This window comes from Syngnathoides biaculeatus, chromosome 16 (assembly GCF_019802595.1).
Source record: "Syngnathoides biaculeatus isolate LvHL_M chromosome 16, ASM1980259v1, whole genome shotgun sequence".
Classification (NCBI taxonomy): Eukaryota; Metazoa; Chordata; class Actinopteri; order Syngnathiformes; family Syngnathidae; genus Syngnathoides; species Syngnathoides biaculeatus.
Genome location: NC_084655.1, coordinates 14,660,555 through 14,674,163, shown reverse-complemented (window position 1 = coordinate 14,674,163; position 13,609 = coordinate 14,660,555). Strand labels below are relative to the sequence as shown.

The 13,609-nt window shown below is 42.1% G+C and overlaps 1 protein-coding gene across 2 annotated transcripts; it reads left to right on the top strand.

Annotated features, from left to right (window-relative positions):
* Nucleotides 1-7: 7 nt before the first annotated feature.
* pdgfbb (platelet-derived growth factor beta polypeptide b) lies at nt 8-12,246 on the top strand. Of its 2 annotated transcripts, XM_061847030.1 has the most exons (8): nt 8-469; nt 6,600-6,696; nt 7,416-7,472; nt 8,640-8,833; nt 8,915-9,103; nt 9,214-9,979; nt 10,705-10,865; nt 10,949-12,246. In XM_061847030.1, exons 1-7 carry the CDS (start codon nt 404-406, stop codon nt 10,845-10,847), a joined length of 1,512 nt encoding a protein of 503 aa, XP_061703014.1. In that variant the 5' UTR covers nt 8-403; the 3' UTR covers nt 10,848-10,865; nt 10,949-12,246. The 2 variants fall into 2 exon arrangements, with proteins under 2 accessions (XP_061703014.1, XP_061703013.1); XM_061847029.1 differs by lacking the exon at nt 10,949-12,246 and having other exon boundaries at nt 10,705-10,897.
* Nucleotides 12,247-13,609: the final 1,363 nt, after the last annotated feature.

Genomic DNA, 13,609 nt, shown 5'->3' with positions numbered 1-13,609 from the left:
GGGATAACATTTGGAGCAGTTTGAATGACTATTAGAATTAGTAGGGTACTTTTTAAAAACGTTGATCACGCCGGATTGTTGTGGTGTTCGGAAGTTTTTGGACTAACGCTGGCGCGCATCAGTCTGCTGCACAGAGCAATCTAGAGCTGCCGCTCTATGCGGATTAAATCGATTTTTTTTGTTTTGGGGACAAAATTAGGCAGCTGCGGAGCGTCTTCATCTTCGACCATTGGATAGCGGACATCCCCGTGCGAAGACAGCTCGGGGCGCGCTCCGCAGGGGGAGGGAGCCGCGTACCGTCCGGGTCGGGAGAGCCAAGTGTCCCCGCCGCCCGAGGACAGCGGGCCTCCGGAGTCTCCATAAATGCCCGGCCCGTCGCAGAGGCTCCAGGCTGGGCAGCAAGATGAGCTCCACCGTGCAGCTCCTGCTCGCGTTGGTGGCGACGTGCGTGCGACTTGGCGCGGCCGAGGTGAGTGCGCATCTGCACTTTGCAGCAACTTTTGACCACGTCGGACACTTTATTAGGGACACTCGCACCACGAGAGGTCAATCTTGCGTACGTTCCTTCAACATTAGGTGTTATTGATTGTCGGTGAATTTGACAAAGCATCACGTTCAATGATTTTTTTTGGAGTCAACAGAAGAAGAATCGAGACGCCGCTTCTATAAAATTAGAACGATCAAATGTGGTGCAGTTGTTCTGTTTATTTAGATAATTTAGGCGTGGAGTGGATTGCATCATATTGGCATTATAATGGCAATTAGTCATTGTAATATGTTGGTAATTGTACTACTGAGCTGCATGAAAATTTTCTTGTGAGGCCAATTTGGTTGCCATTAAGTCAACATTTCATATATGTGGACTGTGATACACTGAGAGGACTGCAGCAAAGGCTATAAACACCATATAAACTATTTTAGGGATATAGTTTGCCACATTATGACGAGATAAAATGTTTCTTCCAACAGTATATCACCATAAGATGCAAGGGGTGTAGATAAACTTTTTTCCTGAATCACCCAGGAGCACCTGCTTGATAATAAAAGTCTTGCTTCAAAGATGGCTGCTTGCCGAGGTGAACAGTTATTCCTGCCATTAAGTGCCTTTAAGAAGGAATGCCCAGGGGCAGGCACGTGCACGTGCACGTACGCCGGGGCCGTAAACTGTGAGCGGCCATGATAGGCTCATTGAACACACCACATGTTGCATTTAGATGCTGCTGCCCCACATGTCAAACTACCACAAACTCTCTCTCTCTCTTTCACCCCCCCCACATGCTGTTACTTCATGATAAAATTAACATATGGTTGGATTGCAACCAGGATACTATATGTTACTTTTACCAATTCCAGACAACTCCACATAGCGTTCGGAACACTAACCTTTAAGAGGATAAGCTATTCACACTTGACTGTTGTGTTCCAACTTGGCATTCATGTGTCACGTGATGCTACAAAGCGAATCTATCTGCCTCACACACTGAGGATGTTGAATCATGGGACGACCTGTAAAAAAAAAAAAAAAAAAAAAAAAAAACAAGACAGGATATATTTGTCTCACATGCTCAGGAAGGCAAAACATTTCAGTTAAAAAGGGGATGAACACTTGCTGTAACGATGGCAGGAGCATGTACTGCTACAATATCCAGTGCTGAACAGAAATGAATAGCAATTGACCCCCCCCCCAAAAAAAAAAAAGTCAGTTTCAGTGTAACACTATGAAATCATATTTCCTGGCAACTGAACATGCAGTAAAAGGGGTTAAAGGACATTTAAACATGTCACACTTTGGGGTAAAGTTATATTCACTTGGGAGAGCTGATGTCACTTGTTCCCTCGAACAAGTGTCAGATGAAACAAAAACATAATTAGTCAAATCTTCTGGACTAAAACGATAGATCTGTATGACAACAGGCACAAAAAAATGGCTCAATTCCTCATTTCCTTCAAAAGTGCTTGAAATAAAGGTGAAACATAACATGCAATGGATAACTTGCAAAGTCCTGCCATCATTTTTTTTAATGCCGTCTGTATGCAGCACATTTAAAGGAAACCTCAATTTTGACAGGCAAGCTCACGGGTGCAAGTAAAAAGGACTTTGATGTATACAAGCGGGAATTCCCACAGTTGAACTTTGAAAGTTGGGATAAGGCATATATGCAAACTTCAAACAGCCTCATTATCATCGAAATGGCTTCAAGTCAAAGTGCTGTGGGCCAGTCAGTCTCTCAATGGGGGAATTTGTTCTTCATTTTCAAAGTTTCATTTATTTGAACAAGCCACCGCCAAAGGGAAAACACATTTATACAAAAACTCGCCACAAAATTCAAAACACCTGCATTTGATCCAACAACAACAACAACCCCCCCCCACAAAATAATAATTGACATCACAGAGGCATTCAATCTACTGTTTTTTTTGTTTTAATTATTGTAACCATTGTCAGAATTTTTAGTAGTGCACTGTTTCACAGATGAAAATTTCCCCCAAATTAGTTGATATATCACTGCATATAATAACAATAAGGCAAATATGCGTTGTGGGAGCTGTGAGCAGCATAGTGATGACATCAGAGCAAGCTGATTGGTTACTTAGTAAACTGAGGAAATAGTATGACAATTTTGCTATCTCATTATTTTGCCATTCATGAGCTCTCTTTTGACCATTTCCAAAAAAAGTTCACTATTTTGGAGCATCTAAATTTTCTACAATTCTTATTTTTTTAATAAATCAGTTGAGTGGGTGTGCTGCCATTAATTCCATCCAAAAGAAGCTGGGGAATAAAAAGAAAAACACATTTTCAGGCTTCAAATCTCAACTCTCCTGTGTGGTGTTGGTATGTTTCCCCTCCCAGCCCCACCCCATGCTGGTTTTCTCCAGGTACTCCTCCTCCCACCCCTCATTCCCCAAAGCATACTGTTAGGTCCACTGAAGATGCTAAATTGTCCATAGTGAACGCTCGTTTGATTCCATTCGACCAAATAAACAAACCCAAGTCACGTGCGATGTATGGCACACATGCGGTTAGTTCTAATTGGAGTGACCACTTGTGATAAATCCCACGTGTGCTGAGCGGCAACCGAGCACTCCCCTCCATAATTACGTACAATTACAGATCCTGCTCCTCCCCTGAAGACGTACCTGGCATTACTCAATACGTCCAGTCGAGAGGCGGCACACGCGCTGATTCGCGGCTCTTTAGGCTTCTTTGTTTCAATGATAACAGAAAAAAAAATAGGGATTTATGTGACAAAAAAATCTATTTGAAAAGATCTGTTGAAAATTACACCATTATCATAGGATTGTAAATGATGAAAATGAGTGTGTAGTGTGTGTAATAAGTTGAATTTCTGGCTCTGTGGTCAAAGTCACATTCACCAACACTGACGCACAACGGCAGGGGTGTGAAACTTTTGTTATGGTCGCAGGCCACATCAGAGTTACAGTTGCCCTCAGGGCGTACAACAGTAAAACCACATTGGTGCCTAATGGCTAGTTGTGTAAAAATCAAGACCAGTGCCATTATGCTATAAAAGCACGAATGACATTTGTTATTGATTCAGGTCCACTTTGGACTGCGTGAGTATTTTTGGCACGCTGCACCTACGTTCCCATTTGCATGAGTCTATTTTAGATAAGTTAAATTCGTCCTGGAACCAGAAGTCGAGCTTCATTGTGTTTGTTAATGGACTATGTGTGTAACAGCAGCTCGAGGAGGTTACGCTTCTTGTCCCCCAACTATGTAATCTGGAGGAACCCTAACTGGAAGTGATAAAATACTGTATCGTAGTTTCAGTTTTGTAATGGAAACCATTTCTGAACTTGAATCAAGGGGTATTTGTGGCCTGCTTGCATACAGTAGGTCACATAAAATGCATAGAGGGAGGTACCATGGAACAATTATACATAATCGAAATTTGTTATTGTAGATGATCAGCATTTGTTTTTGTCTAACTGACGTGTTGTCTCTTCCAACGAGTAGCAAACCGGTCGACGACCCAGATTTCACTTCAGATATTGAGTGGATAATCATCAGTTACCCAATGTCACTTTGCTTTTGCGGCATTACCGGGTTTCTTCTTTTGCAGAAACCAGACCTTAGGAACTAATTCTAAAACACAACTCTGTATGTGCTGTGGGCATCTGTATCCCTTCTAAATCCCATACATACTCAACGCTATTATTTCCTGTATAAATTAAAGCTGTATGAATCAATACTGAGTTTAATAGAAGCCAAACGATAAGAAATACATTTCTAAACACTTCCTTAAAATTACATTTCATGCCAGCAGGCAGGTCTGTGAAAAAAAGAAAAAAGTCCTATAATTAACATCAGACACAATTACCCAAGCAAGCAGGTTGGCTCTGTTGGCGAGGAAAGGAAATAATGATGACTCCTCTGGGGCATCTGCAGCTCTACAACAGAAATGCGAGCGGAATTACAGCAGGCATTTCCCGGCCGGGCTGTCGGAGACTCTGAAAAGGGCAACCGACAATGCAGGAAGAAGGCATATAATAGTATGGACCCCCTCGAAATACTTGCTCATGCATGGATGGCCGCTTCCTTTGGCTGAAACCTGCTTCCTAGAGGAGTTTGTCAAATTCTCCAGATTTCGGACGGACTCTCACACATGCTGATGTTGTACATACAGAACATTTTACGGATCAAGAAAGTGTTAGAAAACTCCATAAAAAAAAAGGTAGAAGAAAAAATACTGTAATTTGTACTGGACTATTGAAAAACAGAAGCCTTTTTTGCTGAAATGACAAATTTGATTAGATTAGTAGTTTTTAGGCTACATTTGAGTAACATTCACTTAGCAACACACAAACGTAACATGCCACTGACACTTCATGAGCGTAAAATGGCAATTTTTCCATCTTTTTCAGAACATCCAACATTAGTTTCAAGCCAACTGATTGCATTCTTCTCCCTCCTTGGTAGTATGACGATGCACTTGACACACTGTGAAGCTCCTTTTCGCCGCCTGTGCCTGCGTGCAACGGCAAAGTGTCCGCAGAGCATTTGAACCAGTGCCAGCGAGCCAATGTCTGATCCTTGTCCATTCTAACCCTCTAAGTCTTTCATTCATGTATTATCCCTCCTTTTTGACATGCGCCTGCCTCGCTTCTCTTCTCCTCTCCTCTCTTCTCTGTATCACTCCTTCCCCCACTTCCTGACTCCTTCCTGGCTCCTTTGACCCCTAAATGTTAGCAGATGAGAAGACACAACGCCAATAGTCATTCAAGCCGTTCTTAGTGACCATTGTGTGTCCGCTTTGGTTGATACTCACCCCCCCCCCCCAGCTCCACCGCTGTCAACCCCCCGGCCCCCACTTGCCCAATAATGACTGGGGGGGGTTAAACCCACACTCAGCTCGTGATTACAATGCGGCACGTTGCTCACATTTAGTTAAATACTGGTTGCACGAGGATTAATCGAGTGCTATTTCATCATTAACTAGTTAAAATGGTGAAATAAAGCCTTATTTGGATCAACACCAAATTCAACCCCTTCAGGTATTACTCCTGCACATGCATCTAATTTTCTTCAGAATGCAAAGTCCATGGAAAAAAAAAAACTATTATACTTTGCTTCGAAGATTAGTTAGCCCAAATCTCGTTTCTGTTGCCTTTTATAGTGAGTTGTTTGGCGTCCATTTTAACTTCTTTAAATTGCCTACATTGGTACTTGCCTTAAAATCAAGTTACCACCTGAAAAATGAAGAGACGTGTCTAAAAGACCTTTTCACGGAAATGTATCATGTTATAACATGAAACATCCACATTATAATGTGAAACATACTATATCATATTATAACGTGATCGTGACCTTTTTTTCTTGGGTGTGGCAGCAACACGCTTCCGTAATAATGTGATGTTTTTCACGTTATAATGTGGATGTTTCATGTTATAACACAATATATTTCACGTTATAATGTGATTAATTGCACGTTATAGTGTGAAACGTTCATGTTATAACATGATACGCTCTACTTTATTGCGTGATTTGTTTCATGTTATAGCGTTGATTGGTTTCACGTTATAACGTAGAAAATAATAAATAATAAACCCCGCCACCCAAAAGAAAATTACCTCCGGTTCTAGTCCATGTTCTAGTTCCATGTGTAAGAGGCCATATTCTGGTACACCACGACTCCATAAAATGCTCACCAAATCCATGTTTTCTGCAACACTCAATGAGAGTCCACTTCTAGCTGTGTCTTCCTGTATGCCACCTTGGAAGGATGTGAGTGACCACAGGGTCACAACAAGTTGACGCCAACTTTTCAGGTCATAACGTAGAATTTATTAGGTTTTACCGTGATATGTTTCGTGTTTTAATGTGATACATTACATGTTTTTAACATGGTTCATTTCACACTATAACATGAAACATTTCATGTAATTCATGTAATTAACCCCATTATAACATGAAAAATACAACGTTATAACATGAAACTTCACGTGATAGCAACCTTTTTTTTTTGTGTGGCAGCAATACACTTCAGTACGTTACAACGTCATAGTGACCTTTTTATTTGATTTAAAGAAATAAAGATTTTTCTATACATGTTTTGTGTGTTTTTTTTTTCCAGGGGGATCCACTTCCTGCAGCCCTGGTGGAGCTGGTTAGAAACAGTCCCATCTCATCCATTGAAGATCTTCAGATGCTTCTGCTCACTGATTCCGTAGGTAAAGAACTGTTCGTTTGAATTCAACTCGTTATGCATACGTGCGATCATTTTGTTGTCAACAATGGCAGCATAGTCAACTGGACTCACGTGATGAAATTTTTTTGCATAGAAAATAAAGGTCGAAGTGATTACCCCACTAGTTGACTTCATTAATCTGGATCGCATTGACTCTCGAAGGTGACGACTCGCAAATGACCTTTTTGGCATTTTCTCTTGCCATCGGGCACTCCACAAAGGACTTTCAAGTGTTTTATTTGTCCTTTGTCACGCAAAAATAGTTGGGGAACGCTGTATTGTGCTGACAAAATATCAATGACACATCGATTCATTGACTTGGGCTCGACTTTCATCACATTATGGTCGACTACAAAAGTCGTTTAGCCCCTAATTTAAAACCAGAACCTCACACAGAACAGTGCAGACCAGCCATCCCGCTTCAAATTGTTCACATTTGTAGCCACCCACCTCCTGCATTTGCCTGAATTTTGTCTTAAACACGCATGTATTATCTTAGTGCAATATTGAAGACAATGTTGAAAATGCACTATCCTCCAATACTGACAAGTCGTATTCTATTCATTTAATGGCGTGGCAATGACTCTGAATACCGGTAACATTTTAAAGAATAACAAGTGGGGAGACCTGGAAGAGAAGAAACATGAAAAGCGATCAATAATTTGGGATGTTACATTAATTGTGTTTACCACTTTGTCTTAGATGAGGAGGAGGGAAACTCAGCACCAAATGGAGGTCACAGAGTACCGAGAAGCCTGGGTAAGCACCCCACTTCCCCTCTTTTTATCCGCCTCCTTTGTGAAAGATTGGTCGGCTATGACCTCGACCAAAGGAATAGATCACATCGCTTTTCTTTTCTCTTTTCACACACCCAAACCCGCCAAAAAGAAGCCAGAAAAGACACGCCTGCTAACGTGCAGGATGCACGTCATGATAAATGCACGCGCAATACTGCTACTCGGATGTTGGAGTGCTGCCACGGAGGATTCCCGATTTTCCTCATGAATTTAGACCCACTCTATCTTCATTAGGGCCCCTCTTCGGCCCTTGATTACTTTGACAATTTTGGTTTTAGTGTGTAAAAATCATTCTCATTATCCTTTTTTAACACGTCTGAAGGGGTCAGCATCAATTTCCAACAGTTGGACCACCACAAAAGATTTCCTCCAGCATGAGGAGAATAAACCATTGCATTAAACCATATGTTAATATAGATGAATGTTTTAATGTCCCACTAGTATTTCATATCCTCTCACGTTGGCTTGTAGTCACAAACTGGAATGAAATACTTTAAGGGTACACATCCCGGGATATATTACATTCTTTTGTGACTTACAGTCTACATGTCACTCACCACTGGTGATTGCAAAAAAAAAAAAAAAAAAAAAAAAAAAATCATTGTATGGAAATAGGTCAAGACAACCCAAAGCAGCAGGAATGGAAGTTTAATAAAATTTTTTTTTTTTTTTACAAAGCCTTATTCATTCATTTCAGAAGGAATAGGTATTGTTTTATTCAGCAGAAAAGTTCAATGGAAAATAGAACAAAAAGATTATTATCACTTCTTTTTGTAGCTTGTTTTTATTGTTATGGCTTTGTTTCCATGTGCAACATCCTGTGGAATACGAAATGAGAATGATGTCATAAAAAATATTAAAAAAAAAATCCCTGGGGAAATACAACATAAATTGAAGACAGATAATTCATTTTAGCTATCAGTCAAATGTGTGTCTGATTGTAATTGTTTTTAATTGTGGTGGAACAAATTCAATGTTGTTAAAATCCAGCAATTAATTTATGATTTGATGTGCAGCTAAAAGGAATAATGTTTAAATATCGTCATAATCCAAGTGCACACACTCGTGTTATCACGCCACCTCTAATGTTGCTTATCAGGCTCACAATTGTCTTTGTCTCCTTCCTCAGTTGCTCAGCCAGCCCAGCAGGCTGTGTGTAAAGTTCGCACCGAGGTCGTGGAGGTCACCAGGGCAATGTTAGACCGAAGCAACGCCAACTTCCTGCTCTGGCCGCCGTGCGTTGAGGTTCAGCGTTGCTCCGGTTGCTGTAACACCAAAAGCCTGGAGTGCGTCCCCTTTGTCACACACACTCGATACCTGCAGGCAAGCAACCGCACTGTACATACCCAACAACAACAACGACAACAAAAACGATTTTGGGTAACTCGTCCTCGTCTTCTGTAGGTCATGAAGATCGAATACATAAACAAAAGACCCACTTATGCTAAAGCGGTGGTGTCGGTAATGGACCACGTGGAGTGCCGGTGTCAGCCTGCGCCGAGACAGCCGATACTGAAGAGAAAATCCTCTCGCCGGCACCACGGATACAAGGACCAGTTTCACAACCGGACTCTCAGCCAAGGACACAGACAGGTACTCTACATGAAAAAAAAAAAAAAACAAAAACAAAACTAAAACACATTGTTCAAGCCCATTGCATCGCTGAGTACTCAATACATGATTGTTGAACTTTTGCGCTCAAGGTCAAGGTGCACACCAAGGATGAGCTACATCAGTGGGATGAGCTGAAACAGAACCAGGGTTCCCTCCTGGTGGACCTCCTGGAGCAACACTGGAGCCCCAGAGGAGACACGTTCACTCGGCCTGGCGAAGGCTACAGTCTGGCTGGAGAGGAATCATCTCTACCTGAAGAGTCTGTTCTCATTGGCCCACACTGGACACACAACTCTACAGGGTTCCTAGAGACTAAAACCCAAATGGAGAATAAGGAGACCAAAGAAAGGGTGCCAGAAGGAAACAAGACTTTGTCTTCGGTGGCTCACGTTGGCATAGATCAAACGGTTGAAGATAACAAGGGGCTCGTAAAACTTGACGGAATAATGATTGTTGAGGATGGACCAAAGGGCCGGAATGAAGGTACACAAATACGCAGTCCAACTTTGGAGGAAGAAAAATCTGCATTTCCAAAGCCCGTCACTCAAGCCAAGTGGAGCCCAATTGAGGAAGCCATTGGCAGGTTCGGGAGCAGGTTCCGACCCACCAAAGAACCCAACCCGGACCCTGGGGAACAGACCAGGCGGAGAGACAACAAGACTCCGGAGGAGCTGAGAATTCTGCAGATTGCGCAGCAAAGGTTAGAGGAGGAGAGAAAAGAGCTGCTCCTGCTTCACAAGAGGTTGGACCAAGAGAAGGAGATACTAAAAGTGCAGCAAAAGAAGCGAGAGGAGGAACATCACCGCCTAAGGAGCAGACACCGTTACCCGCAAACGACAACGGCACCGTGGCCAGGTACGACATCCTCAGCTTGCGCGCCGCGTAGCAGACTTTATTTTGTAGGTTAGGAAACATTTTCAAAGCTCCTGAAAGTTTTCCCCAGGCCAACTGCTTATCCTCCCGAGTCTAATCCTAAAACCACTTTTAAAAAATAAATGTAACTCCACTCCTTGGACAGCATTGGAATTGATGGCTGCCTTTTTAAACAGGAGTTATTATTATCCATAGATACATTTTCTAATATTAACACATACTTTGCTGGAGAAGCAAAAAGTGAAATGTTTGCAGTAACCAGAGGCAGCATTTAGAAGCGACAGTTTGTGGAGCAACTACGTGCTCAAAGAACTGATCCGCACTCCACCATTAACATAATTAGATGCGTAGTGACATCCCCATGACGACGACACTCGCTTAAAGTCAAAGCGACGCGGACGAGTGGGTCTTGGGTGTTTGACCTCCTACGCTGATCGCAGCTGGTGGCCTTCTGACGCCGTTACGACTCCGATGAGGACTCAAAAGCTTGCAATTTTTTTGGGGGTCAACTTCAACGTCCTGTACTACATCCCTCGTTTATACACAGGACAATAGCTGAGAAAAGCGCTCGAAAAAGGCTGACACACTCCCATAACTTTTTGCATCCACACGTTCTTGACATTTTCAAGCTCCAAAACAATATTGTACTGCACATGGTGTTATTTTTATAACACAAATAATACATATGTTATTTCTTGTCCCCACAGAGACAACAACTTCGGCCACCAAACAACGTTCTGTAGCTCCAGCAGGGCCGCTGAACGTTAGACCTCCAGCGCATCCAAAGAGGAGGATGAGGAAGCATCGAAAACGGATAAGCAAGGCAGCTATGAGGGCAATGCTAATGTAAAACTTTTCAGAATTCCGGGTGAGTTCACAGAATTCTGCAGACGTTTTGGCTTCCGCTCACAAAAACCCAACGTCCGACGAATCATATATTGTGACTTTCAGGAGCACAAAATGGACTCAGAGTATGGACGCTCCAGGTCTTAATAAAAGTATTCAAGCTACTCCTCAGTGACGCTACTGTTTGAAAAAGCCATAACTGTACCTGGAATGAGTAAAAGGGAAGAAGGAAGCAGAAAAAAAAACATTTCCGCCAAAGTCGGAAGTGACACGCAAAGACTTGGCAAAAATGCGTGCCAGTTTTCCTGCATCTGAACGGAACTGCGGAAATCGGTGTGACTTCTCCACACGGATGTTTGTTTTAAGATGAAAAGAGAGAAATTGCATTTGGACGTTCACATAAATATTGGCATTTAACGATAAAGAGCAGACTTCCAAATGCATCCGCGTGGTCCGCCATAGTGATGACGCACGAATTGTAAACACAACAAAGTTAAGTTGACTACGATAATGTTTGATGACCAATGAAAACGGTGACCACATCGCTACCATATTTAATTCCATCTAACCCATCGCAAACACTGGAATTCAGCAGATGTGATTAGTATGACAAATCCCAAAAAAACGAGCAGGTGAGGATGTTACACCTGCGACCTTTTCTGTTTTCCACATTATTATTTATTTACCACAACTACTACTAAGGGTTAGCCTTCATCACCAGTTTTGAAAACATCATGTAACAATGTCATGCAAGTCAGGGTTCTAACTCAACAATGGGGATTACTTTTTTTTTTTTTTTTTTAAAGGTTCAACCTTCAGTGATTGTGGCCTTGAGTTTGTATGTGAAGTGTGTGTTTGCTCTTTATGTTTGTTTGGTGTGTGCGTTAAATTATGTGCGCGCACTTTCTTGTATTTGAAAGAGACACAGGTGACTTTTTGGTCGAACCAATCACATTCCTTACACCCAATTTAACATATTAAAGTGTCCAGATTTGTTTGCGTACACTGTGGACTTTTTATTTGCAGAATGCAATCAAAAAGTCAGGTCCTGTTGTGGAGTTCACATCCCCATCAATGATGGCAGGAAGGAACACGCTGTTGTCGTTATTCTGTGTTTAAAAATCCGTAATCAGAAACATAAGTTATTGAAAAGTGTTTATTGTTCTACTTGTCAACTTACAACTGTTACTGATTTTGTCTCGTTTATTATGAGTTTTGAGGGAGGAAAAAAAAAAAGCATATTTTCTCATGGTAAAAGCTCATGTGCTAAAAATAGTGTTTTGTCTTTTTATTGCGTACCATCAAGTGACGGGCCATAGTCAGTGTGTCTGTTTCCACTTAAAATTATTCTCTCGCACAGCGAAATTCTGCGTTTTTCTTACAAATCTTTAAATGTTATATTAAACCTGTGTGAAATACACTATATGTAAGGATATATATGGAGAAAAGAGGTCAATGTATGCAGTATGTGAACTGTGAGATTTTGCATGTGGTTTGGATCGCACCAACCCAGTCGCCACAAGCATGTTTTTTTTTTTTTTAAATCTCTTCACGGTCATCATCTTCTCCTTTTTGTTCCAAAACAAATTGTCCAAATGATGTTTAATTTGACACATTGACAGGTGTTGACCCGCTATGCACATGTGACTCTTGGGCCTCAGTGTACATTTGTGCATGACTCCCCGTGGCCCTACTGTTGATCTCACACACACATGACACTTCTGAACGGCAGACCGTCTCCAAATTCATCACGGAGGCGGGAAACCAGGGGGTCCGCTCGCCCAACACCCCCGCAATGTTCCAACAGGAGCGGGGAGGAAGGCGCGAAGCCTTGTTGACTGGGAGAAGCACGTTCATGCTCATTTTGGACACACACGGAGTTCAAGCAGTGTGACGATGTGTACCAAGGACGGTCCAAAGCTGACCTAAAGGGCGTCACACCATGCGGTTTGTTGTGTCTTAACAACACTTTTAGCTAACCAGTGAACAGCTACTGGAAAAATAGGATCAACCGTCATTTAGCGAACTCGTTTCCACCTTCATTGCAGTCAAAGGGGAGGCCTGGACTGATGTTTTTTTCACGTTTGGACCGGCAGCAGATCGAATAATCCTGGGCAGACAAAACCAGAGGTTGCAGAAGCAAATCATCGTGTTGCAAATATAGTCACTTTAAAATGTGAAATTCCCCAATAGACTGGTTATATAAATGTGGACAAGTCCAAAGAGATCAATGATTTGTGGACTACTGTATTTTGGATGACACTTGTTCATATATCACAGTATATTCCGATATTTTGGAACTATTGAGTGTTTGCTGAGAAAAATAACTGTTGACCCATTGAGTTTCCGTAAGATTGACTCCATTCAATAGTATTACATACCAGAAGAAAAACATACAGTGTGGCTACGTGATGCTCACAACCGCACGATAACGGTCAGATGGGAATGGATCCAACTTCCCTGCGACCCTCAACAGAATAACGCCGATAGATATTTATTATTACTGTATATATTTGATTTATGTCGGTCGTTCCATATTAAGATCCAGATACATTTATGTTTGGATTAAGAGGGTGGCATGGTAAAGCGTTGGCCTCACAGTTCTGAAGACCCGGGTTCAATCCCGGTCCCACCTGTGTGGAGTTTGCATGTTCGCCCCGTGCCTGTGTGGATTTTCTCCAGGCACTCCGGTTTCCTCCCACATTCCAAAAACATGCAACATTAATGGCTGGCAACCACTTCAGGGTGTACCCCGCCTCCTGCCTG

Excerpts from the sequence above, each read along its gene's own strand:
- pdgfbb (XM_061847030.1), top strand. The coding sequence starts at position 404 with ATGAGCTCCACCGTGCAGCTCCTGCTCGCGTTGGTGGCGACGTGCGTG. Across the intron at positions 6,697-7,415 it reads TCTGCTCACTGATTCCGTAG|ATGAGGAGGAGGGAAACTCA; the intron begins GTAAAGAACTGT and ends ACTTTGTCTTAG. Across the intron at positions 8,834-8,914 it reads CACACACTCGATACCTGCAG|GTCATGAAGATCGAATACAT; the intron begins GCAAGCAACCGC and ends CGTCTTCTGTAG.